This window comes from Gracilinanus agilis, chromosome 1 (genome assembly GCF_016433145.1).
Source record: "Gracilinanus agilis isolate LMUSP501 chromosome 1, AgileGrace, whole genome shotgun sequence".
NCBI classification, from domain to species: Eukaryota; Metazoa; Chordata; class Mammalia; order Didelphimorphia; family Didelphidae; genus Gracilinanus; species Gracilinanus agilis.
In genome coordinates this window covers 524,165,861-524,192,881 of record NC_058130.1, presented here as the reverse complement: position 1 = coordinate 524,192,881, position 27,021 = coordinate 524,165,861, and the positions used below count along the sequence as shown (strand labels likewise).

The 27,021-nt window shown below is 34.5% G+C and overlaps 1 protein-coding gene across 1 annotated transcript in view; it reads right to left on the bottom strand.

Moving 5' to 3' along the window:
* Positions 1–27,021, bottom strand: part of PRKDC (protein kinase, DNA-activated, catalytic subunit) — a 176,941-nt gene that overhangs the window by 62,799 nt on the left and 87,121 nt on the right. Inside the window, exons 47-61 of the mRNA XM_044682793.1 lie at positions 26,783–26,931; positions 24,786–24,923; positions 24,267–24,386; positions 22,858–23,001; positions 22,125–22,276; positions 20,648–20,779; positions 17,454–17,565; positions 10,070–10,194; positions 9,772–9,921; positions 8,584–8,757; positions 7,523–7,621; positions 5,293–5,500; positions 4,221–4,410; positions 3,237–3,452; positions 1,888–2,000 (exon numbers count right to left, since the gene is read on the bottom strand). Of these exons, the coding sequence (XP_044538728.1) occupies positions 1,888–2,000; positions 3,237–3,452; positions 4,221–4,410; positions 5,293–5,500; positions 7,523–7,621; positions 8,584–8,757; positions 9,772–9,921; positions 10,070–10,194; positions 17,454–17,565; positions 20,648–20,779; positions 22,125–22,276; positions 22,858–23,001; positions 24,267–24,386; positions 24,786–24,923; positions 26,783–26,931 (2,222 nt within the window). The remainder of the gene's footprint in view (positions 1–1,887; positions 2,001–3,236; positions 3,453–4,220; positions 4,411–5,292; positions 5,501–7,522; positions 7,622–8,583; positions 8,758–9,771; positions 9,922–10,069; positions 10,195–17,453; positions 17,566–20,647; positions 20,780–22,124; positions 22,277–22,857; positions 23,002–24,266; positions 24,387–24,785; positions 24,924–26,782; positions 26,932–27,021) is intronic.

The following is a 27,021-nucleotide window of genomic DNA, read 5'->3' as shown; positions in this document are numbered from 1 at the left end:
TTTTTTTTTTTTTTTAACCCTTAACTTCTATGTATTGGCTCATAGGTGGAAGAGTGGTAAGGGTGGGCAATAGGGGTCAAGTGACTTGCTGGGAAGTGTCTGAGGCCGAATTTGAACCTAGGACCTCCTGTCTCTAGGCCTGACTCTCAATGCACTGAGCTACCCAGCTGCCCCCGTGGGCTCTTTCTTAAACAAATGAACAAGTTAATGAATTTCTAGCTTGGTAATGCCTGCCATAGTTAGTACTTTTAATGGAAAAAGACTTTTAGAAGCCAAAATAATCTCAAAAAAAGCATCAGGTTAGAACTACTACTGCTTCCAAATTTAGAGGCTTTAGTGTTGAAAGAGATGATAGCATTCATATTATATTGACTGACCACTCTGTAATAATTGTAGCACGAGTAGTATAAAAGGTCAACTAGGTAAGATTTTATTTTATATACACAATAGAAAACAAATTATGATGACCCTCAGTATTCACAAAATTCCAGAGCTGAAAAGGACATTAGAAAAGGGGAATCAACATTTTTTGTTTCGTAGGCCTGTCTGGCTATTTCAACAAGCCTACAGACTCATCAGAAAAATATTTTGAAATATATAGGATTACAAAATGAAACAAATTATATTGAAAATCTTGTCAAAATGAACTTTGAAAAAAAGTTTGCAGATCCCAGGATAAGAATCTCCATGTTAACTCTTATCTTAACAGTTATCTAATACCTGATTAAGAATTAATTCTTTAATAACTCCAGTAAATATAATGCAGAAATGCATTCAAGGCTTTTACCCTTGCAAAACCTAATTGTAGGACTTCTGGCAGTTGACCAGCCTTAGAACTCTGACAAAGGTCAGTTCGTCCCAGAAGCTTGTGAAGAGCAGAGGGGCAAACTGGACTCTGTCTTTGAGCTGAAACCTTGCCTTGAATCTCTGCTTTTTGTCTTTGGACATTTGGAGCTTAGCTAACTTCTCTGGACCTTCCCTGATCTTCCCTATATCATTCCCCTATTACCTTTCTGATTCTCCTGTGGGCTTTGGGAGAAGGGTGGATTTTTGGGTTGTAGCAATTATACTTTGAGGGTTTATTTCCCCGTAGACAAGTAAGGCTTACCCTTGAAACAAACTATCTTTTGCTTTATTGTTTTAGTACTCCCTAACCTTGAGGGCAGCCAAACTTCCCTGGCTGAGAGAGAGCAGGCTCTCTCTCAGTCCAAGCCATTCCTGTAATGCCCCCTCCCCCACCTGGAGCTTGTCCTTAGCAGCTGTTAGGGAAACCCTGAACTCCTCTCTCCTTTATAATCAACCCTGAAACTTTAATAAACCCCATGTTACCTAATCAAACCCTTCGCTAAATCATTGGCTCGATGATAAGTGAGGGTTGAAGGAGGGAAGGAATAATTCTCTTTATTTTTCTGAGGAAAGCTGGGAGCATCCATCTTGGGAGGATGTAGTTGTCTCTATACTTCCTCCTGGAAACCCTTCAGTTTCACTGACAGGGAGGAGTCTTGGGACTCTTCTTTGTGGACTTGAGAAACTGACTAGAAAGCCCTCTAGTCAGATTCAAACCACTTCTGACTGGCCCTAATCTTTGTGTCTGTAGAAATATCATTTTCCCTAGAAGAGTCCAGCCTTCCTTCCCCAGTAACCTCTGTCTCTAGTCTGAGTGTCTCCCTGTTGCAGCTGCCTCCCCTAATTACCTCATCATCTCTCCTTACTGTTCATTATACTACCTTGCCCTCTATTTCCCTAAACTCAGCCATTCCCCTACATCTCTCCTTACCACCTCAATCCACTATTGCACCCTCCTTTCCCACCAAAGGACCAAAACCCCCTATTACAATTTTCTTTATTCACCTTTTATTACACTAAATTCTTTAAAAAGACACAAACCTTTTCTCTTTTCTGTTCAACAACTCCTTTTCTGGCATATATCAAACTAAGCTTCTCTTGATCCTTTAAAAATCGCCTCCGTAATCTTAGTATTTCTGCTCGTTCATCTATACCTAAAGCACAGGGAGAAAAAATTATTATTAACATCAAATAATTGCAGAGGACCCAACTGGCATTTGCATTTTTATGCCATATTTTAAAGTCTTCATATCCTTAAAATTGTTTAAATAATTCTTAAGAATTTCAGCACCTTTTCTGAAAACTAAATATCCTACAATATTTAGGGAAGATGAAATTTACATACAAAAATTTTAAATTTAGCTGGGGAAGTATAAAGTTAAAATTACTAAAAATGAGACAAATTATTAAAACATTCATTTTATTTATATGTCACTACCAATAAAAATTTTGGGGAAAAAAATCAATGAATTAAACTTATGTAAGGGAAATGGTTTAAAGAAATGAGTAGGCTATACCATATTTACTTTACATAATTCCTCATAATATTACTATCTCAATCCCTGACATTTTCCACACTGAAAGAATCTAGATCTTGATCCATAATTGATGTCACCACCTTTATTTCTCAGGTTCTCACCTCCAATCTCTTTAAGAACTCATACAGTAACAGGCAGCAATCTTTATAACTCTTACATCTCCTAATATTTTTCCCTTGGCAATCTCTTGATACTTGAGTAAAAGATTTCTTTTAAGTAAGATGTCATGGGAAAGAGAAAGAATAAAGATAGCAAGAAAGACTGTCAGTGACTAAAAAGGGGTGCTTATAGTTAATAGTTCCGTTCAAGTTTGCCAAGTACTTTAGATTAGTACAAGAATCAGGCAGATATTATAGTCCCATATTTGGGCTACCTCAAGTCTGAAGGTGATTTTAATAATTTTCAGAAGAGACATAAAGATAAGGAGAAGAAACACACTGAGAGGCAATTAACTAAGATGACAAGAATGAGGAGCAACATGAGCTTTTCCCAAAGCTAATATCAGAGAGCTCATTTAATTTTCTGTGCACCTTAGTAAGAATGAACCGATTCTATTTAAAGTCTGCACAGTACAGTGGCTACTAAAAATGGAGGGAGGGAAGAGAATATGTGGAGAAATTTCTTCTCACAGTCATCTACAAATGAAAGAAAAAATAAAGTCTACTCTGTCTCTAATTTAAGACAAAAAAAAGGTAAATGTTTAACTGTTTTAATGTAGAAGAAAAAGTATGAGTATAAATAATGTAGGTGCAATGAAAGTTAGTGATACACTACTCAAGCTACTGATCTGAAGTAAAGAAAGCTCCAAGTGTATGCTAGTCACTGTATTTCTGTTGTGTAGCATTACTTTACCTTTAGTTTTGTTATCCACTTCATCTCCTGGCAATCCCAATCTTTTTTTCCCAAAATTAGGCCCCACTGATTTTAAGACTGCCCTCTGTGGTTTATCAGTCTTCTTATGAACAAACAGCAAGGAAGAAGACAATGATTCAGAGAATGATGGGTTTGTGTACTCTGCAAAGGTGTCAATGCTACTTCCAGTTAGCCAATTAAAAGAGTTTCTTCCAGCTGTTAAAATAATCATAACTCCATTATAGTAAAGATACTTATTATTATAAATTCTGATATACAATAATCCAAATTACAATATTGTGAAAGAATCCCCTGGAATTACCAACTATTATCAAAATTACCAAAACCTGATATAAGGCAATTTATAAAATATGTATTAGTAAGATCATCAAGGCAATGTGATATAATGAATATAGCATAAGACTAAGAATTAGACCTGGATTCTAATCCTGGATCTGTCATTCATTGGCTTTGCAACTTTGAACAAAACCTGGGCTTTAGTTTCATAATCTTCAGATTTAATATATTTGATTAATTATCTCTTAAGCTTTCTCCTTGGCTCCAAAAGTCTATTACCTACAAAACCTATTTAACAATATTATTAAATGGGACCACTGTGCCTATCAAGTCATTACCAAAAATATTTGTTTTCATCACCACAATCAGAAAATTGTTATTTTAATAAAACAATTTCAAGTTTATGTAATCACTTTTTAAATTAGACACTGTATTTCTTTAAACTATGTTAAATTAAAGGAAAAGAAGAAAAATTTGATAATCTGGTGGCATGTATGTGTATATCTATGGTAAAAGAAAGCAATTAATTTGTAACTATATTTCATTAATTTCCAAAAATATTAATTTCCTTTTAGACCAGTTTCTCTTTTTAAATGTCAGTTACTAAAAGTAATATAACATATAATTTGTCTTGTGCAGAAATGAAACTAAAGGATCACCTAAATTAGGGATCTAATGGACATTTACCGGTATTTTGTGTAGGACTAAATTCATACTGTTGTTGAGTAGCTCTTATTTGTCTACTTGATAATCCTGGAAGTGAAAGAGAACCTTCTTGTGATCGATTTCTAGCAGTATTCTGGGAAGCTTGTGTCTCAATAAACATTGGAGTGTGAACAGTACTTCGATAACGCCAATCAGAATCAATACTATATTCCTGTATGTGAACAAATGCGAAATTAAATCAAATAGCAATAATGTTTAATAGCAATAAAATAAATAGCAATTATATTTTAAATTCAACATTGCCAAAGGCAAATATACATTATAATTTCATTTACTTTTGTTCATTCTCTAAAACACAAACCTTTCAAATTTATATCATATTAGGTTGTTAAAAATTGTATATCCAAGAAAGCCTCCCTCCTGAACTCTATCTCTTAGTTTCCCTGGTTTTCTTCAAGTCTCAGCTAAAACTTCACATTCCATAGGCAATCTTTCCTGGGTCCTCTTCATTATAGTACCGTCCTTCTCTTAATTTTTTCCTTTTCAACCTGTATGTAGTTTTTTGTTACCTCCCCCTATTATAGTGACCTATAGAACACGGGCTGACTTTAAAAAAAATTTTTTTTTGTATTCCCAACACAGAATATACCCTTGATAATGTTTACTGTCTGATTGAATCCCAACTTTAATTTGTTTTCTACTCACACTTTTAATGAAGATTTAAAAATAAAGAATTTTCAAATGCAAACACTGCCTCATTTTAAAAATGCTTTTATGAACTTTTATTTTCTAGCAATCACACAAGAAAGGATAAATAAGCATTTGAAACATTGAGTTTCATTGTTTTATAAACTTTCCCATCTTTCAGTCAGCCTTGTTATATACATAATAACAAATTTATACACAATCTGAAAGATTTTAGTTGAACTTATATAACATTAAAAAGAATAAAGATCTTCAAAGTCCAAAGTTACATCTGTTTCACGACACATGTGTTGTTCTTTTGTAGTATTCTTCCTTCTTTAAAGGAATTTAACATTTTTTAAAAAAGTTTAGTAACATTTATTTGTAGCTATATAAACAAATACTTTACCTGGAATTTGCATTCTGAAAGGGGATGCTCAAACATATGTCTTGAATAATCTGGGCTCTTGCTGGTCATCTCAAGTAGAAAATTTGTTGCTAAACTCAAATAGTGCATTTCTATTTTAGTAGAGTATAAGGACCTCAGGGCTAGTAAGCGATCTAATATGTTTGATGGTAACCTGGATTCATGACTCCAGAAATTTCTAATAATTAATCTATAAAGAAAAAAAATGGGAAAAACATCCAATCCTATTACTAAGAATAATATACTGCACAACATGAAATCAAAGAAATTTAGATTTTTATACCAGTAAATGCAATTCCTTTTTCCCAACTAAATGATTTTCTCTTTCCTCTTACAAAATATTTAAAGATTAAATCAGATCAATATATCAGATATACAGTAACTAAAAAAAACACATTTTAAAATTAAAAATAAACATCAGCAAAGAACAGGGACAAGCAATTCTTGAAACAACTGCAAGTTATAAACTATAATGGGAAAAACTGCTTCAAATTACTAATAAGATAAATGTGAGTCAAAACCACCCTGAGCTTTCATCTCATACTCTGCAAACTAGCAAAAAAAACAAAAAGTTCAGAACAGTCAGTGTTGGAAGACAGGCATCTTTGGTGGAGCTGCAAATCAGTATAATCATTCTAGAAAGCAATTTGGAATTAAATAAGTAAATTGATTAAATTGTCCAGACCTTTTGATCCAGATAGTCCACTACTTCATTTATATTCCAGTAAAATAAAGTGATATGAAGAAAGTCCCCATATACACTGAAATATTTATAACTGCACTTTTTATGAATTGGAAACAAAAGTAAATGCTTATTGACTGGGTAGTTTCTTTTTTTTTAAACTCTTACCTTCCGTCTTAGAATCAATATTGTGTATTGGTTCCAAAGCAGAAGAGCAGGAAGGATTAGGCAATGGGGGTTAAGTGATTTACCCAGGGTCACACAGCTGGGAAGTGTCTGAGACCAGATTTGAACCTAGGACCTCCTGACTCTAGGCCTATAACCTGGGTAATTTCTAAATAAACTGTGGTACATAATAGCAATGGAATATTACTTGGCTATAAGAAATGAAGAACATGATGAGTACAAAGAGACAAGGAAAGAACTCTATAACCTGATAAATAATTGAGTAAACAAAGAAAGCAATGTCTATAACAACAATAATGGAATTGGACAGAACTACCTTACGATAATCAAAAGTGAATGCTGCAAAACTACAAAAAAAACAAAAAAAAAACAAAAAAAAACAAAACGTGGCTCCAATGAAGAGACATGAGAAGATTTTCCCACCCACTCCTATACAGAGATGTAATATCTACAGATATAGTAAGCACATTTCACATATTTTCAAACTTTTTCAATGTATTAGTGAACTTCAGAGGCTTTTTATCTCTTTTTTCTAAAATATGAGATTATGGTTCTCTAAGAGAGAGAAAAGGGAGAGATAACTGGGAGAAAATTTGATGGTGTAACAAAAGATACTAACTGAATGGTATTTTTAAAAAGAAACTAAAAAATAATTTTTAAAAACCAAATAAATTAAATTGTAGTAAAATGAACAAGTTAAAATTACAATATATTCCACAGAAATTATAATGCTTTTTGTTATATGGATAAGATAATGACAATCAGTTCACCCAAATGCCTTGTCTCTTAATATAATCCATGTTTATGTGGAAATGCATGTTTTTTTATAGTAACCAGATTAATTATCATCTTGCTTCAATGTCAAATTATCATAATGATTTACAAAAAATTTTAAGTTTTCAAATATTTAATTAAAAATAAATGCATGGAAATATCTTTACTATTTGAGGTTAACAAAATAAGTTATTATTTTAGTTTCATATCTTAATTCATTGCATAGACACAAAAAATAGTATTATTTGCCCAGTATGATCTCCCTTAAGCAGGATAAAATGCACAAAATGTAAACACAATTTAATTAACCTCTCTAACACTTACAATTTGCAGAATAATTGCCTATCTTTAATTGGTAGAAGCTCAGATCCAGAACCCCCTCTTCCAAAAAAAGTTCAAATGTCACAAAATTAAATGTAACTGAACATTAGAAAAAAGCAATCAAGATAATTTTGTTAAACCATCATCTTCAAGTAGGTTCTCAAACCAAAAAAAAAAACATCAAAACCGTACTGATTCTTAAAACTAAATTTATTGTCTTGGTTTTCATATTCTAGAAGAATCACTTACTGAAGTCCAAGATTATCATCAATCAGTCCTTGAAGCAATACTTCTTTTGCCAGCTCAAATACTTCTTTAGATTCTTCATCAGTTTGGCTTTCTACATCCCTTTAGAAAATAAAAAAAAAAAAGAATTAACTTCTGCCTGGCTGGATAAAAATAGTATGATTGATAATTTATTCTGAAGCAATTGACTTCCAATTCAGTTTCCATATTCATACTGTTTTAAATTAAATTAAAAGGAATTTTCTTCAACCTGTTGAGTAGATTATTTTGTGAAAGATTCATGGGCAGATAGGGGCAAGAACTACACAAAAAGGAAAGGCATTAATAAATTGTAATTTGCATTATATGAGGGACAAGTATCTCTACAGATGAGATTATGGTTCCACAGAAGTACCAAAGTATATTTACTTCCAGAATTAACAGACTAATTTTTACACAGAAAGGAAACCATACCTTCCGCAAGGCATATGTAATGAATAAAAGGAGTACCAACATAGTTTTGTCAAAAAATGTGACATCACCCTATTCTTTGAAAGTATCTTTTATCACCATCACTGAAAACTGACTATGACAAAGGGGGTTGTGGTAGAAATAATGCAACAAGAAGGGAAGAATAAGAAGAGAGATGAAGAAAATAAAAACATTTTAAAAATCTTAGGTTGTTAATAAATGGCGATATAGATTTTGATCATTCTGAGAAATGACGGACAGCATGCCACCTTAACCTCTGCATTTATATATATATAAAATGTATGTGTGTGCACATCTACATATCTGTATCTTTGTCCCCTAAAGGAAGAGAACTAGATCTATAATACCTCCCTCTTCTGGACAAATCTTGGAATAGCACCATAAAAATAAAGTTTTAGGGGAAGAGATTTTCACAATACTATCTGCAAAGGGTACATATTCATCACACAGATAGAAGGAGCAGTTTCACTCTCTTGAAAAATAATCTAAGTATCAAAACTCTTGAATATATCCTGCAGAATGTAAAATGTGTCATCATCCCTGAATACAAGATATCATTAAGAATATAATGTAGCTCTGCTAAAAATCCATACCTATAATTATCATGAATCCACATCAGGATGTTATACATTTTTTCCCGACACACTGGAGAAGGATGAGAAATGAACTCTACAACACAATTCAGAAGTTCTCGTAGTTCTACTGGTTTCAGTTTTGCTAGAATTGTATAAATTATATCCAAACATACTTTTTGTCTTTCATCATCTCTAGAGGAAAAAAAATATCAAAACCACTAGTTATAGAATCTTCCTTACTTTACATTCTTGATCACAAAGCATGCTTTAGGCACCCCTCTGTATCATACTGAGGGTTATGTAGGTTATGTAACAGAAATGAATTATAAGAGCACTGAACATTTGTGACTTCAGAGAACTTTGGAGTACACCTCCCTCCTCTCAGTAGAGATGCCAGTGAAAGTGTAAAATAAGGCATCCATTGTCAGATTTGGCCAATGTGTAGATTTGTTTGTTTAACTAAACTTCATTTATTATTTTTTTTTTACTAAGAGCTGATTCTAAGAATGGGGGGAGAGAACACTGGAAATGAAAGATGCTAAGTACAACAATAAAATATGTATTATAACATTAAACTAAATACCTAAAAAGGATTCTATGATAAATTAAATTAAAAGGAATTTTTACATTTCTATGATAAATTAAATTAAAAGGAATTCACATGTTTTACATATAGCATGCACTCAATATTTGTTGAGTTTGTTTTAATTTTAAAATATGGCTATTATGAACTAACCAGGCAAATAAACATCAAAATGTACCCGCCCCATAAAATTAATGGAAATAATCCCCCTACCCACATGCTTTTCTGTTCACACATTATAAATCTATAAGTAACCAAAGACATAGTTTTGCTGCACATAAGCCTCAACTGCTCCACACTCGCAAGAAGGACTCTTCCATTTCTGGCTCTGAATCAGCACATTCAGAAGCACAGAATCCTAAGAGCTGGACAGGGACTTGGTGATCCCTTTCCCTGACCTCCTCACCTCGCAGATGAAGAAAATGAGAGCCAAGAAGGTAAGTGACTTGTCAATGTAACCATATAAATGAGTTAATGATAGAGCTGAGATCAAAGCTGCCCAACTACAAATGACCCCCAGAGCAGAGTTCTTTTCTACTTTACTCATACTCCAGGGTCTTGTTCCATGTACTTACTGACTGATGAGCCAAAGCATATGTATGGATGGCTCCTCCTCTACTCACCTATGTCTCATGATCTGGATGAAATCCTTACTCTTCAACTGTAAGAAGAGATCGTGTATTTCTTCTGCACGACAAAGGACCACCTCCAAACACAAGGTTTTCATCACTCCATGAAATTTTGGCAGCAAGAAGAACACAGCATTCATAAACCTTTAGATGGACATAATTTTTAAAAAATTTTATTTAACTAAGAAAAATTTTTTTGAGATAGAAAGAATCAATAAACAAGATTAAGAATAACAAAACTCCTGACGACCACCAAAAACAAGAAAATGTTCATCATGACTCAATAGCCTACCTATCAGCAAGAGGAGGGAAAGTCTTTGCTGCTTTATTTAAGCACACGATAAATTTGTCCTCTTTAGTATTTTGATGTTGCTTCAGTTGTTTGACAACTAATTCAAAAACTGGCTCCTCCACCACCTGGAAGATTAAGTGAACTTTAAAACAAAGAAAAAGACTGCAAATTAAGGGCACAGTCTGTCAACTACTAGAGACAGATTATACTTTTGACTATTTAAGTGAACACAGATGAAAATTAATAGTATCACCCAGAAATAAAATTGTTAACAATTTACATTAGTAGTATATAAATTGCTTCGTAAACTGCCTACTTTACAACAAGCTTGTGAAATACGTATTTCAAATATTATTATTCTCACCTTATAATTAAAGAAATCAATCAAATCAAGAAATTAGAGGTAACTAGTTGACACGATATTATGTACATTAGATTAGGTGCCATAAATCATAAGGAGTTTATAATCCAGTAAGAGATGACATGTATATAAATAATTATGATAATTAGAATGTGATAGGCACAGGAGTATTCAAAGAGATTGGAAAGAGATTTTGAGAGGTTAGAAATAACTTCCAAAGGATCCTTAATTTTGAACATTTTCTCACAAAGAAACATATTGATAAACAAAATGACTAAAATAATGTTTTTACTGATTTTCTTTCTTCTAAAAAGAAATATAACTATGACCCAAGTATGAAATTAATCAGAAAGATGCTGCTTCAACTAGGAAAAACTGATGAGGGTAAAAAAAACAAATTAGCTGGTAGAAGATACTGTAGAAGCAGAAGCAGAAGTGAATATAATAGTGATATTACTGAATACAATACTATGACCAAGGAAATGCTTTAATTTTAAGCTCCTATTTTTAAGTGTTTATTGAAAGTATTTTAAACAATTACTAAACTACTTAAAGATTTCTCTTAAACCTGAATTTTAATCTATTCCTTGACTTAAATGGAATAGACTGTGCTGGAAAGAATACACATTATATGTTAAAATAATTAGCCATTAAATGTTTTGCATGATAGTACATGTATAACCTGGAATGAATTGTTTATCAGCTCTGGGAGGGGGGAAAGACAAAAGGAGGGAGACAATATGGATCATATAACTTTGGAAAATTTATGTGCAAATTTGTTATTAAGATAAAAAATCCAAATAACAAAATAAAATTGCCCATTTACTTTAAATAAACTTTAAATAACTTTAAGATATCAAGTTATTGTTATTATTTCTCCATATATCCCCATTACATAATTCAAAAAAATGTCATAAAATACAGAAGTTAGGAAAAGAATTATAAGATTGCCTTTGTTTCTCCCATACTTCTAAAGAACTGTGATTTCACTGAAATGGTTATTCACATCCCCCACCAACACAGACCATATCTCTTGTATGCCTTAGTAGATAGCTGAAGCCAAAAGACCCGATCAACCACTGGCAAAATTTCTGTCAAAATGAATACTGAAACTAAGAAGGGCTCTTTCTTTCTTTTTTTTTTTTTTTAACCCTTAACTTCTATGTATTGGCTCATAGGTGGAAGAGTGGTAAGGGTGGGCAATAGGGGTCAAGTGACTTGCTGGGAAGTGTCTGAGGCCGAATTTGAACCTAGGACCTCCTGTCTCTAGGCCTGACTCTCAATGCACTGAGCTACCCAGCTGCCCCCGTGGGCTCTTTCTTAAACAAATGAACAAGTTAATGAATTTCTAGCTTGGTAATGCCTGCCATAGTTAGTACTTTTAATGGAAAAAGACTTTTAGAAGCCAAAATAATCTCAAAAAAAGCATCAGGTTAGAACTACTACTGCTTCCAAATTTAGAGGCTTTAGTGTTGAAAGAGATGATAGCATTCATATTATATTGACTGACCACTCTGTAATAATTGTAGCACGAGTAGTATAAAAGGTCAACTAGGTAAGATTTTATTTTATATACACAATAGAAAACAAATTATGATGACCCTCAGTATTCACAAAATTCCAGAGCTGAAAAGGACATTAGAAAAGGGGAATCAACATTTTTTGTTTCGTAGGCCTGTCTGGCTATTTCAACAAGCCTACAGACTCATCAGAAAAATATTTTGAAATATATAGGATTACAAAATGAAACAAATTATATTGAAAATCTTGTCAAAATGAACTTTGAAAAAAAGTTTGCAGATCCCAGGATAAGAATCTCCATGTTAACTCTTATCTTAACAGTTATCTAATACCTGATTAAGAATTAATTCTTTAATAACTCCAGTAAATATAATGCAGAAATGCATTCAAGGCTTTTACCCTTGCAAAACCTAATTGTAGGACTTCTGGCAGTTGACCAGCCTTAGAACTCTGACAAAGGTCAGTTCGTCCCAGAAGCTTGTGAAGAGCAGAGGGGCAAACTGGACTCTGTCTTTGAGCTGAAACCTTGCCTTGAATCTCTGCTTTTGTCTTTGGACATTTGGAGCTTAGCTAACTTCTCTGGACCTTCCCTGATCTTCCCTATATCATTCCCTTATTACCTTCCTGATTCTCCTGTGGGCTTTGGGAGAAGGGTGGATTTTTGGGTTGTGGCAATTAGACTTTGAGGGTTTATTTCCCCATAGACAAGTAGGGCTTACCCTTGAAACAAACTATCCCTTGCTTCATTGTTTTAATACTCCCTAACCTCGAGGGCAGCCAAACTTCCCTGGCTGAGAGAGAGCAGGCTCTCTCTCAGTCCAAGCCATTCCTGTGACCCTCCCCCATCTGGAGCTTGTCCTTAGCAGCTGTTAGGGAAACCTTGTACCACTCTCTCCTTGATAATCAACCCTGAAACTTTAATAAACCCATGTTACCTAATCAAACCCTTTGCTAAATCATTGGCTCGATGATAAGTGAGGGTTGAAGGAGGGAAGGAATAATTCTCTTTATTTTTCTGAGGGAAGCTGGGAGCATCCATCTTTGGGAAGATGCAGTTGTGTCTATACATCCTCCTGGAAACCCTTCAGTTTCATTGACAGGGAGGAGCCTTGGGACTCCTTCTTTGTGGACTTGAGAAACTGACTAGAAAGCCCTGTAGTCAGATTCAAAGCACTTCTGACTGGCCCTAACCTTTGTGTCTGTAGAAATATCATTTTCCCTAGAAGAGTCCAGCCTTCCTTCCCCAGTAACCTCTGTCTCTAGTCTGAGTGTCTCCCTGTTGCAGCTGCCTCCCCTAATTACCTCAACATCTCCCTTACCGCTCATTATACTACCTTGTCCTCTATTTCCCTAAACTCAGCCATTCCCTTACATCTCTCCTTACCACCTCAATCCACTATTGCACCCTCCTTTTCCACCAAAGGACCCAAACCCCCCTAATTTGCCTTTTCTTATTTACATTTTTATTACATAAATGATCTTCTAGCCTCTACTTCAAGACTTTTAGAAAAGCCTGTTACTTTCCTAAGGTAGAACATTTTTCTTTGGGATAATTTCAATTATTAGAAGTTTTCTTCCTTTTTACATCAAACCTAAATTCTACCTTTCAGTAACTTGTAGGCTCAAATCCCTTTGTGAATGAAGCAAAATTATGCCTTAATTGTGTGGGAACAGTTTAATTTTATAAAGGGGGAAAGAAAGACCTTTTTCTTATTGAGAACTGAAGAAATGTGAATATGAAGAAACAGTTCAAAAGACAAACAGTAGACTGACTTGGATTATGACTAAAATGGGTATTAAAAAAGTAATTAAGAACACACATACATATTTAGGAATATATAAACATTTAGAGGCTGAGGTATGATTTCTTTAAGGACTATAGATTTTATAGGGGAAATTTGGGATGAAAGGTCAGGAGGGCTCTCATATAAGCCCCAGAAGTAGAGTGTTAAGAAACTGAGGAAAGACTCTGACGTAGCAACCCGAGAACTAAAGATGCCACACTGGAGCAGCTGTATCCATGTTCTGGCAATGGGAAATAAGTCAGCTGACAGAAAGCTTCAGCTAAATTATTCCTAAATGGCGTGGGAGAAAATTGATTTTATTGGCCAAGAACTTCTGCCACCATCTGGTACTATCTGGAGCTGGAGAGAAGTGAAGCTTTTAATAAATGTCTGCTGCTCTTTGCTGTCACCTCTAGGAGAAGGAAAAGCAGAAGAGGCTTCACAGCAGTTTGTATCCTGGTATTTTGATTTGTTTATATGGCTTCAAGAGTTAACCTGAGAGGTACACTGATGGGAGACTCATTCTGACCAGAAAATGCAGAATCTGGGTGAGAAAAAAACTTGATTGGTATGGTCTGTACAGTCTAGAGATAGTCAATTTGATGAGTTTTGCAGTTGTCTGGCTTAAAGTGAACTGCTATTCACAGAACATCTAAAAATCCTTTTAGGAGTGATTATAAGTTGAGGTTTATAAATACATTTTTTGTTTTTTGGTTGATTAGTTTAGTCCAACTCTTCACAACCTCGTTTGAAGCAGTTTGCCATTTCCTTGGCCAGATCACTTTACAGATATGGAAACTGAGGCAAACAGAGGGAAGGGACTTATCCAAAGTCACACAGCTAGTAAGTATTTGAGGCCAGATTTGAACTCAGGTTTGGAAGGGTTCTCAAAATGGTTTCAGCTTTTGCTCCTACTAAGCCGCCATCTTGGCCCCACCCCAAGATGTGAACTCAGGAAGATACATTTTCTATGCACTGTGTTTACCTAACTGGAATAGTGAGGACCAAGAGTCAAAAGTTTGCTGCAGAGAAGCAATATCTTCTTGTTCAGATATTCTTGAATGAACTAATGGCATCAAAGCCTGCAGTCCAGAGTTGGGACTTACTCTAAGCACATAAGCAAATGTGCACATTTCCCTCCACTGATACTGAGTCCATTAGTAAGAGAGTATGATAGAGGTGTATGTGCGTATTGTGATTTATTCTGCATCTGCTTCCATACATCAATACCTTATATTATTTCTTTATTCTTTTTGCTAAGCAACTTAACACAACTAACATGAGCATTGTTTTGTAGGGTGTCTGGAATAGGTGTCCTTGTCCTGGATCCCCACCATCACAAAATACAGATCTGCATCACCCCTCCTATGGGAAAGTGTCCCTTCTTCCTTACATGGGGCTTATCCATAGAAGCCATATAATCTCCAGGACTGATAGTCTTTGTATTTATTTTATACAATCCAGTTACTCTCACTATCATTGTTATTATCTGTGACAATCCTACCTCCTCTATAAACACATCTGGGACTATGCTGTTTCAGTCCAAGGGTGGTGGTTTCACTATCCTTAATGGAGAAAACTTGCTAAAAGACTTTATTTAAATCTCTTCTTCCATATTTCTTCTATTTGTTGCTCTTTCATTTTCATACTTCACACTTTCATACTTGAGATAAATTTGCTTGATAGCATAAGTTTGCTAAGTTGTCTTTAAACTAATTTTACTCTCCCCACCATTTGTCTCTGTTTAACGGCATGATGCTGTTCATAGTCATCCATCTTCCTTCTTTGTAAGGCTTTATGAGTTTATGTTCTAAATTGGTGTTGCATTTGACAGCCATCTTTCTCCATTTAGGAATTAAGTCAGATACTTGCTAAGGTATTTTCTGAGCTTTTTCAGTCATCTTATAGCATTTAATTTACATTGGTTAAGCTATTATTTGATTGTCAATTTCATTTCTGGTGTACATTTCCCATTTTTCATTGTTACTCATTTAAATAATTCAGGGTTAATTAATTTCAATGGCACAACCATATGTTTTTCTCATTTTCCCTCTTTTTGTCTTTTTACTAATTCTGATCAAACAAGTTGATGGTCTGAAGGTACAGAGACAGCTGACTCTGGGATAATTATATCACTAACAAGTCCTTTTCTGTCTATGAAATTATATTTTGTCTTCTGATGTCATTTGGTATTTGTCATGTCAAACACTTTTGAAATTTCTTATTTCTTCTTTATAAAACCAAAATTTTTCATGCATAATCCTCATCTCTTTTGTAAGTCACCAAATATAAATATATATTATTGATATGATTTGGGAAGACTTAACAAGTTCTTCATAAAATATACCCAGTTAATTTTCAGCAACCAATGTTAGTATATGAACTGCATTTGTTTATGAGTCTTTTTCTAAATACTTATTTTTAGTGTTGCAATAAGTGAAGGCTAAATGTTCCATGAAATAATGATTACTGTTGCCTTTGGGCATAGGATAAAACTGATTTTGTCAATTCACTTCTTGGGGAAACTAAGTCCTAAAAAACCTATTCAAGGATTTCTTATTAGCATGAGCTACAAAATTTAAGGCGTAAAGGACAGAATTTCAGTTTTTGTTATAACACTTTCTATATATGTTAAAAAGTAAGTATATTATGCCCATTTAAACCTAAAATTTTAGCATGTTTGGAAAGTGAACCAATAAGAATTCTTTACTCTCCAACTGCCTGATCGTACATAAAGGTTGATCATCTCTTCACTAAAGGCTAAATTCAACTTTGCCTTATCCAAACACATTTGAATCTTTAAAAATAAAACTTAAGCAAAGAATTTCTTATTGGTAAAATAATAAGGGTAATATTTTAGAAAAAGAGAGACTTTATATATTGCTTGCATATATAGTCACCTTCCTTTCTTCTCTAGCACTAGAATTTGACTACTTATTATAAAATCACGGCCTGTTTGATAAAAGTTGAACACAGCCTACTTCAAAATTAGCACCACTTTTTAATGGCCCGTGTCACACTACTAATCAGCACCAACTAAATCTATTTGGTTCTCAATAAACAGCATCTGGCACAGTTCAATCTCTATAAAGACATTTAAATGCCTTTTGATACTCATCAGCTATTTAGTTACAGGGTATTTCCCTAAACCTTTTTTGAGGAAAAAATATTTTTTACTTAAGCCTTATCAAATATACCTAATGTCTTGCCACTATCCACCAAATAAAGTCCAAGTTCTTTGGGTTGATTCAAGGTCATTAAAAAAAATCTGTCTCTAACCTACCCTTTACCTAAACTCTATTACTCCCTATTCTTTAAGTATATTCCACTTCTCCACCCCTGTGTTTTTCTTCTCATTCCTAAACCTGAAACATTCTACCTCTAGACTTCTACCAGCTGAAAATCTCATTGTCTTTCAAGGCCTTATTCAAGTGCCACCTTCTTTATGTGGATTTCCTTCTTTAATATATTCAGGTAAATGGAAGCTCTGATTTATCTAAGCTGCCATAACATCATTCTTTTCTTTTGAACTTTCACATTATACTTTTCTAATATATATTACTATACACATCTCATTCCCCATTAATATATCAAATGTTCCTTGAAAAAAGAGACTTTCTTAGTGCCTAGAAAAGGATCTAAACAGTAGATGTTCAATATATAGGTAGAATTATAAATTATTATTTAAAAAAATTATGTAAAACTAGAGTTCACTTACATTTTCCTTCTTAGCAATATATTGAAGAATCAATCCCAACACTTCTGCTGCTGCTGCATACACATCTTTATACTTTACAAAAGACATATTATTGACCAATGCTTGAAAGTATCTACAAATTACAAATAGAGAAAGTACATCTTTATAAAATCATTCAACTAGTTTTCTAGGATACAAACTATGCATATAAAATTAAGTATTGAGAACTGAATATAATTTTTCAGTGAGGATTCTAGTCCAATGTGCAATTGAACCAAAACACCAAGAAAATCCTGGACATCATTCAAGAAAGCTTTTGAAAACATTAATATACCATTATATAGAAAGCTATGATGTAAGTATATGTGAAGTACTGTATGTATTCTTTATTATAGATAGTCCTCCCAAAAGAATACCATTAGTGCTGATTACAACCTCTCCATGCATTCTTTTTTTTTTTTTTTTTTTTCACCCTTGTACTTCGGTATATTGTCTCATAGGTGGAAGAGTGGCAAGGGTGGGCAATGGGGGTCAAGTGACTTGCCCAGGGTCACACAGCTGGGAAGTGGCTGAGGCCGGGTTTGAACCTAGGACCTCCTGTCTCTAGGTCTGACTCTCACTCCACTGAGCTACCCATCTGCCCCCTCCATGCATTCTTATTCTGTGTGAGTCTTATCTGTGCTTTTCTATAAATACTCCATAGAGGATCCAAACATAATGCTAAAGTCTTCCTTCTGTTTCCTTTGTATTTTGGACATGCCATTATGTCCAAATAGGTTGCCCACCAGTTCTTTTTTGTTACATGACTAGTTCACCTCCTTTCCTAGACATAGTCTAGTCTGATATCTACAAAGATTTCTGTAACAAACTGTTTTTGCCATCAGGAACAAGGAAATGACCCCAGTGAGTATCGCAATCTTGGTTGTAATAATAAAACAGGCAAAAATAGCCCTGAAGAAAACAAGAGTAAAGCCACTGGCCTAAATCAAATGTACCAGGAGGAGGTCCGGGATGAGGTGATACAATTATGAGGTCACACAGGGACTGACTCAAGGTTTCAGAAGAAAATGTGGCTGATGCCCTCATCCTCCTCTACATAAAACTTTTGTGTATATTGAAGTCCCTCATTAGGAGGCCAGGAGTAGGGAGTAAGAGGAAGACTATGAGCTGGGCACCGAAATGTGTAAGAGAAGAGGAAGAAAAGATGTCTGTGCCGTAGGGACCAAGACATGGTGGCCAAGTGTGGCAGGCGTGCCAGAGGGGGCACTCAGAGCTCTCTCTGCGGGCACACGCACTGCTGCCCCAGCACAGAGGGAGGCGGGCCGGGCTGCTCCCCTCCCCCTCTCCACACGCACCTGAGGACATCACCCACCCCTCTAAAAGGTTCACCATCCCTGCCACAGTGTCCAGGCGCCATTCATTCTCACTTCTTTGTGCAATCTACTTGTGACTCCCCCGGCTTTTTCACCTCCTAGCCAGAGCCCTCTAATGATGGAGTTTCTGCCCATGAGCATCATATCTTATAAAGGCCAACCCTGCACGCTCTCTCGCTCAGCTCTCCTCCTGTTCTCCCCCCCAGATCTATCCCACCTCGGAGCCCTGCCTCTGATGGCTGAGTTTATGTCCCAGAGCACCATTTCCTGAGGGACCACTCTGACCTTACTGTTTTCCAGTTTCTTTTGTTAGTCTATCTTCTTTGATCGGAATATGTAAAGCTCCTTGACTTAAGGTCAAAGCAAGGATTGAATCTTTCACTTTGATGGGCATTCTCATTCTGAGCAACATGCCAGACACATGGCAAGAATTTAAAATGTTCCACCCATCTATCTGAAACCAGAACCTGTATCCACTGCTGTATCTGGAGAAAGTCAGCCTCCAAGGAAGAAGGGGTGTGGAGGACTGCAACTGCAAAGGGGAGGGAGGAACCTGCTGATTCCCCCTCCACGACAATTAGGGATGTCAGGGAGCACAAAAGAAGTGTAGCTGGTGCAAGACACCATGGCCAGTACGACATGGGTCTCCATTTATGCGATGAGAAAAAAACACAAAAGGAAGAGAAAAAGATGAGGAACTCTCATCCTCAAGAGAGTGATGGATGACTGATAGTCAGTTTTCTCCACTATTATCTAAAATGTTTGGAGAGAGAGCAAGCTCACAGTGTAGGGGGATCCCATCCCATGGAGAAGTGAGGAAGGCCATGCACGAGAAGCACCCTGATGGGTCAATGGCTGCTTCCTTGGGCACGAGAACCACACAGCCAGAGGAGCAGAATAACCTTCCCTCAGAACTCGTGATAGTCAAGACACAAGAGATTTCTAGTCCTGCTCCAATAATTTCACAGATGAGAAAAGGAAGGGAAAGTGATTAGTCCAGATCCAACTGCTAGGAAGAGGCAGAATCTGGTTTATGCCTATTTTTCTCCGGGTCACAATTTCTAGGGTTACCTAGTTAGGCTTGAGCTGCTATATATAATACTGTGTTCTCTATTTTCTTCATTTTTTTTCTGATTAAGTACTGATTTAGAATTCTATGTCTAAGAGATAATGTATTATTGAAACAACTTTTCCATCTATGACTAGTCAATATAAATTTGGCTCTCCAATCTATTTTGTTTATATTTGTTTGAATTACAAAATTCTAGGTACAAAGAACACTATCTTATATTGTGCTATAATATTTTCTATACTTGTTATGAAATAAGTATACTATGTATATTTAAATTTGAAATTTTAGTATGTCAGGAAAACAAACCAATAAAAATTCTTATTCTACCCAAAGTCAATGACAAGTCACTTCTGATTTCTGCTCTTCAGCTTTTCTCACCTATAAAATGAAAGGAGTGAACTAAATGGTTCCTAAACATTCCTTCTAACTCTAAGATCCTATGAAAATATGTATGTTCTGTTCTACTGGGTAAAGAGACTTGAAGAAGCACTAACAATGAGGTAATTTTCTATCTTTTCCCAGCTATAAAATCTATTATGTAAAAACTAATTCATACCAAACATAATTCCCTGAAATATTTCTGACATTTTTACAATATAATATCTCACAATAAACGACTTTAAATCATTAAAGAAGCATACTTTTTATTACTGGATTCTGGTCTCTGTTACTGAAATTTTAAACAAAGAGCTTTACTCCATTCCACTCAATCTGGCTCAACTATATTTTAAGAGATTAAAAACATCAACACAAAAAGATGTTATCCTCACCTGGTACTTTCTATACCACTTTTTGGATCGTAAGGAGGTAAGTTATTTGCCATTATGATCCCTAGTAATTGAATTCCCACTGAATTATCTTTTGAATTGGGGTCTCTATTAGAAAATTTTTCAAATATTATCCTGAAACACAAGAACAAAAGAAAAAATACATATAAATGGTCTATCAAATTATAAATCAAGAAACAATAATACATATATCTTTGAAAAATATTCACCAGAAAATTCATAGGCCTATAGAAACTTGCTCCACAAAATTCTGTTATTCTATAGCTTTTCCTCCACATCCTTCTAGCATTCATTGTTATTGTTGTTGTCATTCAGTCACATACAACTCTTTTTCTTGGCAAAGATAATTGAGTGGTTTGTCATTTCCTTCTCCAATGGAGTAAGGCAAACAGAGGATAAGTGACTTGCCCAGGGTCACAACATTAGGAAGTATCTGAGGCTGGATTTGAACTCAGGTCTTCCTGACTCCAGACCCAGTGTTCTATTCCCTAAGCCATCTAGCTGCCTCTAGGATCTATTCCCTTCTGGCTAACTTTATTTATTTGCATTCAGGTAAACTTTTTTTACTGATATGTTTAAATATGTTCTCTTTTTCCTTCTCTCTACTTCTCTCCTTAAGCTAAGAAAAGCTTTCCATTTATAAGTTACATTTAAATATTTTCATTATTAAATTTAAGATACTTTTAGACCTGTTCCATTTTTAGAATCACTTTTATAATTGTTATAATAGTACCAAATACTGAAATACACTGATAAGAATAAAAATGAAATGGAATACAAAATAATGAGTCTTATGCTAGTTTTCTCAACTAATTACCTTAATGATGTTAATAAAATATAAGCCGTGGAATGGTATACTGCTCTAATAATCAAACTAACTCTATGTGTATCTAAGTCCCTGAACACAAAAAACACATGAGTTTTCCCTAATCTTGTGAATATATATTGTGAATATATAAAGAAAACAAAATAATAAGGAATAAAAACAATTAGGATTATAAGGGATCTAGCTTAATCAATATCCTAATTAATACAACTAAGGTTTATGGTTTCATGGTTTATATCAGACCCTTCCACTAAAACATAAATGTCTATAAAGCAATTACCTTTTAAGAAATAGTCTTCTTACACAGAAGAAAAACATATAATTTATCACTTGTTTATATGGGTGTATGATTTGGGGTTGTGGTTTTTAAAAGATTACTCTATTGCAAATATGAATAATATGGAAATAGGTCCTAAGTAATAAGCTATATAAACCAGTAGAATTGTTTGTCAGCTCTGGGAGGGGGAAATGAAAAGGGAAGGGAGAGAACTTGAATCATGTAAACATGGAAAAATATTCTAAACAATAAATGAAATGATGTGAAAAGAAAAAAAAAACATCTTCTTTCCTAGTATTTAATTTTTTTTAATGCTATTTTGTTTGTTTTTTAAAAATCCTTTGCTAACTACATACCTGTATGGTATGGATAAACAATCCTTCCAGCATTCAACAACAGTTTTTATGATTTCAAGGTTGTGTCTAAACACAGCTCTTTTTGGGTGAAAGACATGTTTCATCAAGAATTGAAGTAGTCTATTTGCTAGCAGTTCATCTTTAGGAACACCCTGAAAAATTACAGAAATGATGCATTCATATGTAATCTTAAAATATTTAATGAAACATTAAAATACTTTAATAAAAATGCAAAAGTCAATTTACAGTGGTGTCTTCTTCAAATTCATTAATCTTTGGAATACCAAAGTAACAGCCACCAAAAAAAGCCATTAAATTGTGTTTTGTATACCGTGTAGAGAAGTAAAAACAATTTTAGAAGTTTAAAATTGTTTTTTCATTCTGAAAGGAGTTATATTCACATATCAATTTTGAGGAACATCTATTTCTTTGATAATATTGAATAAATGAGCCTTCATTTTGTTCATGAAATGCTTTGCAAACTTAAAGTATTATATAAATATTAACAATTATTATTACTTTTTGTTTCGAAAAACTAACAATTAAGGTGTTTCTGATGCCAAAAGATTAAATTTAAAATTATTAAATCTTTTAGAACTAGATTATTCATTTTCAAAAATTTTACCCATTTTGCAAAATGCTAACACAGTAAAGTATCTGATGAAATGGATGAATTACATTCTACTAGATATTTGCAAAAATACAAAACTAATTCAATTTTATATATTATTACTTTAGGTGTAGCGATGCTTGTCCATGAAAGAACTACTACTACTATCTCTACCACCATGTAGTGAATCCCTTCTCCTCCGTTATTTTCAGAAACAACTAGCTGTAGCAAAGGATTAAGCCAGTGTTTTGCATATGGCCGGAAAACCTAAAAGAAAAATTTAAACCAAAATTTAAAGGGCTGTTTAAATAAAAACAATACTGAATTGTCAATACCTATTCAAACAGTTAACATTGTACATTCAAATTTGAAATAAATCTACAAGTAGTCATTCAAGAAAATAAATTTACAATTGCAAAGATTCTTTATTCAATCTATGTGTAAGTCCCTGAAGTCATAGGTCAATGGTAATGGCTCCCTTTTTATGTAATATTATTGCTAAGGTAACTTCTACAGAGATTAAAGTAACCCATAAGAACCCTTCTCCCTTTTTCCACCTGACTGACAGGCAGATCTAGTTATGCTTCCAAATGCCTTCTGGATGTTTCAAAAATTTTAATTCAAACCGAAAGGATAAACTTTTGCCATCCCTGAGGATGTAAAAAAAAAAAAATGTGTCATGAGACTTAAGAGAAATTAGGAATGAACACTCCTATAAGGGTTGGGGAAATGACAGCATCTCTAGGTAATTTCCCTAGGGACCTACTTTTACGGGGACACTTAAAAGTGCATTGGCTTTGCCAGCCTGAAAGTGCTATGTGTTATAAATTATTATTATTAAAGATCTTATATTAATGAAAACCATTTAGTGCCTACTACATGCCAAAAACTCTATGCTATGTATATTATAGTGATTATATTCCACAGAGCAGCAAAAATGAAGTATCAAAAATTATACACAATGATTATATGTTGTTTTTTTTTGTTCAGATCTATGTGAAGAATTTCTAGGCTACAAAACTTTTTCATTGATTCAGAGATAAAATGGGCTATTTTCCAGAAATAGTTCATTGAGTTTTGTGGCTACTTTCCTATTACAAACAATTTTTTGGAGGAGGAGGTTAGAGAAAGAAAAGTAAGTAATGAGATTACCAAAAGGGTAGAAAGGTAAGAAAACACTAGCAGGACATTTTTCCTTCTGTTCTAAATGTATAAAGGAAATTTTTATCTTATTTAGTGTGTTTAAATTCAGAATTAAGGGGGCAGCTAGGTAGCTCAGTGGATTGAGAGCCAGGCCTAGAGAAGGGAGGTCCTAGGTTCAAGTCTGGCCTCAGACACGTCCCAGCTGTGTGACCCTGGGCAAGTCACTTAACCCCTATTGCCTATCCCTTACCACTCTTCTTTCTTGGAGCCAATATTGGCTTCAAGACGGAAGGTAAGGGCTCAAAATAAACAAACAAATAAATAAATGAATGAATTCAGAATTAAATAATGAAATGAAAAAATGTTTAATTACATAATATACTACTTACTTCTTCGGTATTTATTATGAGTTTAGCTACAAAGAGACGAATGTTTAGTGGTGTTGATGGATTCTCTAATTTACTATGAAGAAACTTCATCCATGGAGGAAGACTTGTTGGCTGTGAACCCTGAAACAAATTTTAAAATATATATGCATATACACACATGTGAGAGGCTATATGGTACAGGGAATACTTGCTAGCTCTGGAATCAGAGGGACCAGGTTCACTACAATCCTACTTTTAAAGCTTACTACTTGTAACAGCTTGCATAAGTCACTTAACCTTCCAGGCCTCATTCTCTTCATTTGCAGAATAAAAGGGTTAATTAGATGCCCTTCTGAGGTCCCTTCCACCTCGGCTTTATTATCCCCCACACACTCAAAATTACAAAGATAAAGAAAAAAAAACTGAAACTGTTTATATTATATGCAATTACTTAGAAACAAGAATTTATTTTATCTAGAACTTATTTTTCAACTTAATCCCAAAAAAATGAATGAACAGGATATGGGAGTAAAATTATACCTCTTCTATGTGAGGTATGATATGGTTTCTCTGCATATGTTTAATCAGGGCTGTCATGGTTGTCATACACTCATGTTGATTTAGTTCATCCATTTCTAACTCCATTACATCATCCTGGACTGTGGAATCAACACGTTCCTACAGAAAAATAAGAAATCAGGGGATGGTTATATCATGTTTTCAGCTTCAACATACATGCCATTCTTTAATAAGGACACACACAACAAACCCTTAGTACAATATTTTGGAAGAACCACTAAATTTTACAAGATTTGGAGTTTTACAAAGTGTATAATAGGCAAATTCCTGATCCTTTCTTATTTCCAAATTCATCTCCTTGGACAAGCAATTTCTTATTAATTCCAGCCCAATATACTGATTTCTTTTGCTTTCTTTTCTCTTATCATATGCCTAAGTATCAATCTGTATCAATATTCACTCTACTCTGCAAGATAATAAACTCTTTGACATCAGGGACTGGGTTCACTTTGCTATGTCAGGAAACTCAGTTTTTCAGGACTTAAACATGCCTCAGGCTGGTAACTTAGAGAATAGAGAAATGCAAAGAGGAACAGCTAGACAATAACATAAAGGGTAAATTTAAGTAAATTATTTATATTTTTAAAATATACTGAAAATATCAATACCTAACTGGAAATCTTAGGCTGTTTACAAAATGTTGTTGAAAAAAATTTCTAACCCTTGGAACCCTAAAGCAGAAATAAGCAACTTTGCAGAAACAGTATGCTGACATTTTGTCCCTCAACTTCCAGTTATGAGTGTTGTAGCAGTGGTCATGAGTAGATAAGAATTTCCAGAACATTTCCCTGATCAAAAATCTCTCCTCTATGCATTCACATCAGTCAGCAAACTCATCTTTTAAAAAAAGCACACAATACTACTGTCGAAAGATTCAAATCCTGCCTTATTCACATCTTACATTAAGTTCATTTAGATCAAATAACTGCGCTAATACGTAAACATGTACTTTTCAAGGGTAGGGGAAGTAATAAAGAGACCATTTGGTTAGTCTGAGGGCAACGGAGGCATTTCTGGAGGCAGCCTGAATGAAGGGAAAAGGGATACATTTTAAAAAAAAAAGAAAAGAAAAATATTCCCAAAGATGACGATTTTTCAGGGACACAATCAGGATGCTAACATATCCTAGGCTTGTGACTATTACCTTCTGCTTAAAGTGTAAATGACAAACTCTTTTAACCAACTTTTAGTTCAAAGTTTTCTATTTACTCTCAAAATAAATATAGCAGGAAAGGAAGTATACCTAGAGATAATCCCAGAGGGAAGACACTAGCACTAAGAGGAGCCTGGGAAAGGCTTCTTGCAGAAGGCAAAATTTTAGGTGAGACTTGATGGAAGACAGGGAATCAATGAGAGGGAATTCCAGGCATGGGGTCAGCCAGAGAGATTGTCTGGGGTTGAGGAAGGAGGAACAGCAAGGGGGCCCGTGTCACTGGATCACAGCGTATATAGCAAGTGTGGGAAACTGGGTATAGACACTTCCTCGATCAACACAGATCATCAGCCACTGATCACTCAGAAGAGAAGCCCTAATGAGCAGCCTCCAAGACAGAGGAATTAAGGGACTTATTTAGTGTCCCACAGCTAGGAAATTCCGGAAGTAGAATTTGAGCCTAGGTAGTCCTAACTAAACCCAGCAATCTGTCCAAAACACCACGTGGCTTCTAGTTATCCTGGGCGTGTGCGCACACACGCAAACACACTCCCATTGCACACGGGTAAAAAGAAGCTTGTGCTTATTTACATCATGTACTAAGTATTTTCAAACTAAAATTTCTATATAATATATATATATTGTGCGCGCTGGCTATGGGAGTGGGTGGGAAGAGGAGAGAAAAACAACATGAATCACATAACCATGGGAAAATATTCTAAATTAATTAATTAAATAAAGAAATTAGGGATGAATATCTATCTATATATGTATGTACATACATATATATATTCAATGTTATTACCCTTCTCCGAAAATGAACTACAGTAGCTTTAGAATCTTGGGTACTGTATGAATAGCTCTGTACGCCAGTAGAAAAGTCAAATTGACTCATTTCCTCACTCAGACTGCTGTCTGCCATATAGGACAATGAAGACAAATAATGAGGCCCCTCTGAAAAAAGAAAAAGAAAAAGAATGAATGAATTTTAAAAAGCACATACAATGGAAGACGATGAAAGAATTGGGAGGCAATTTTTTTTAG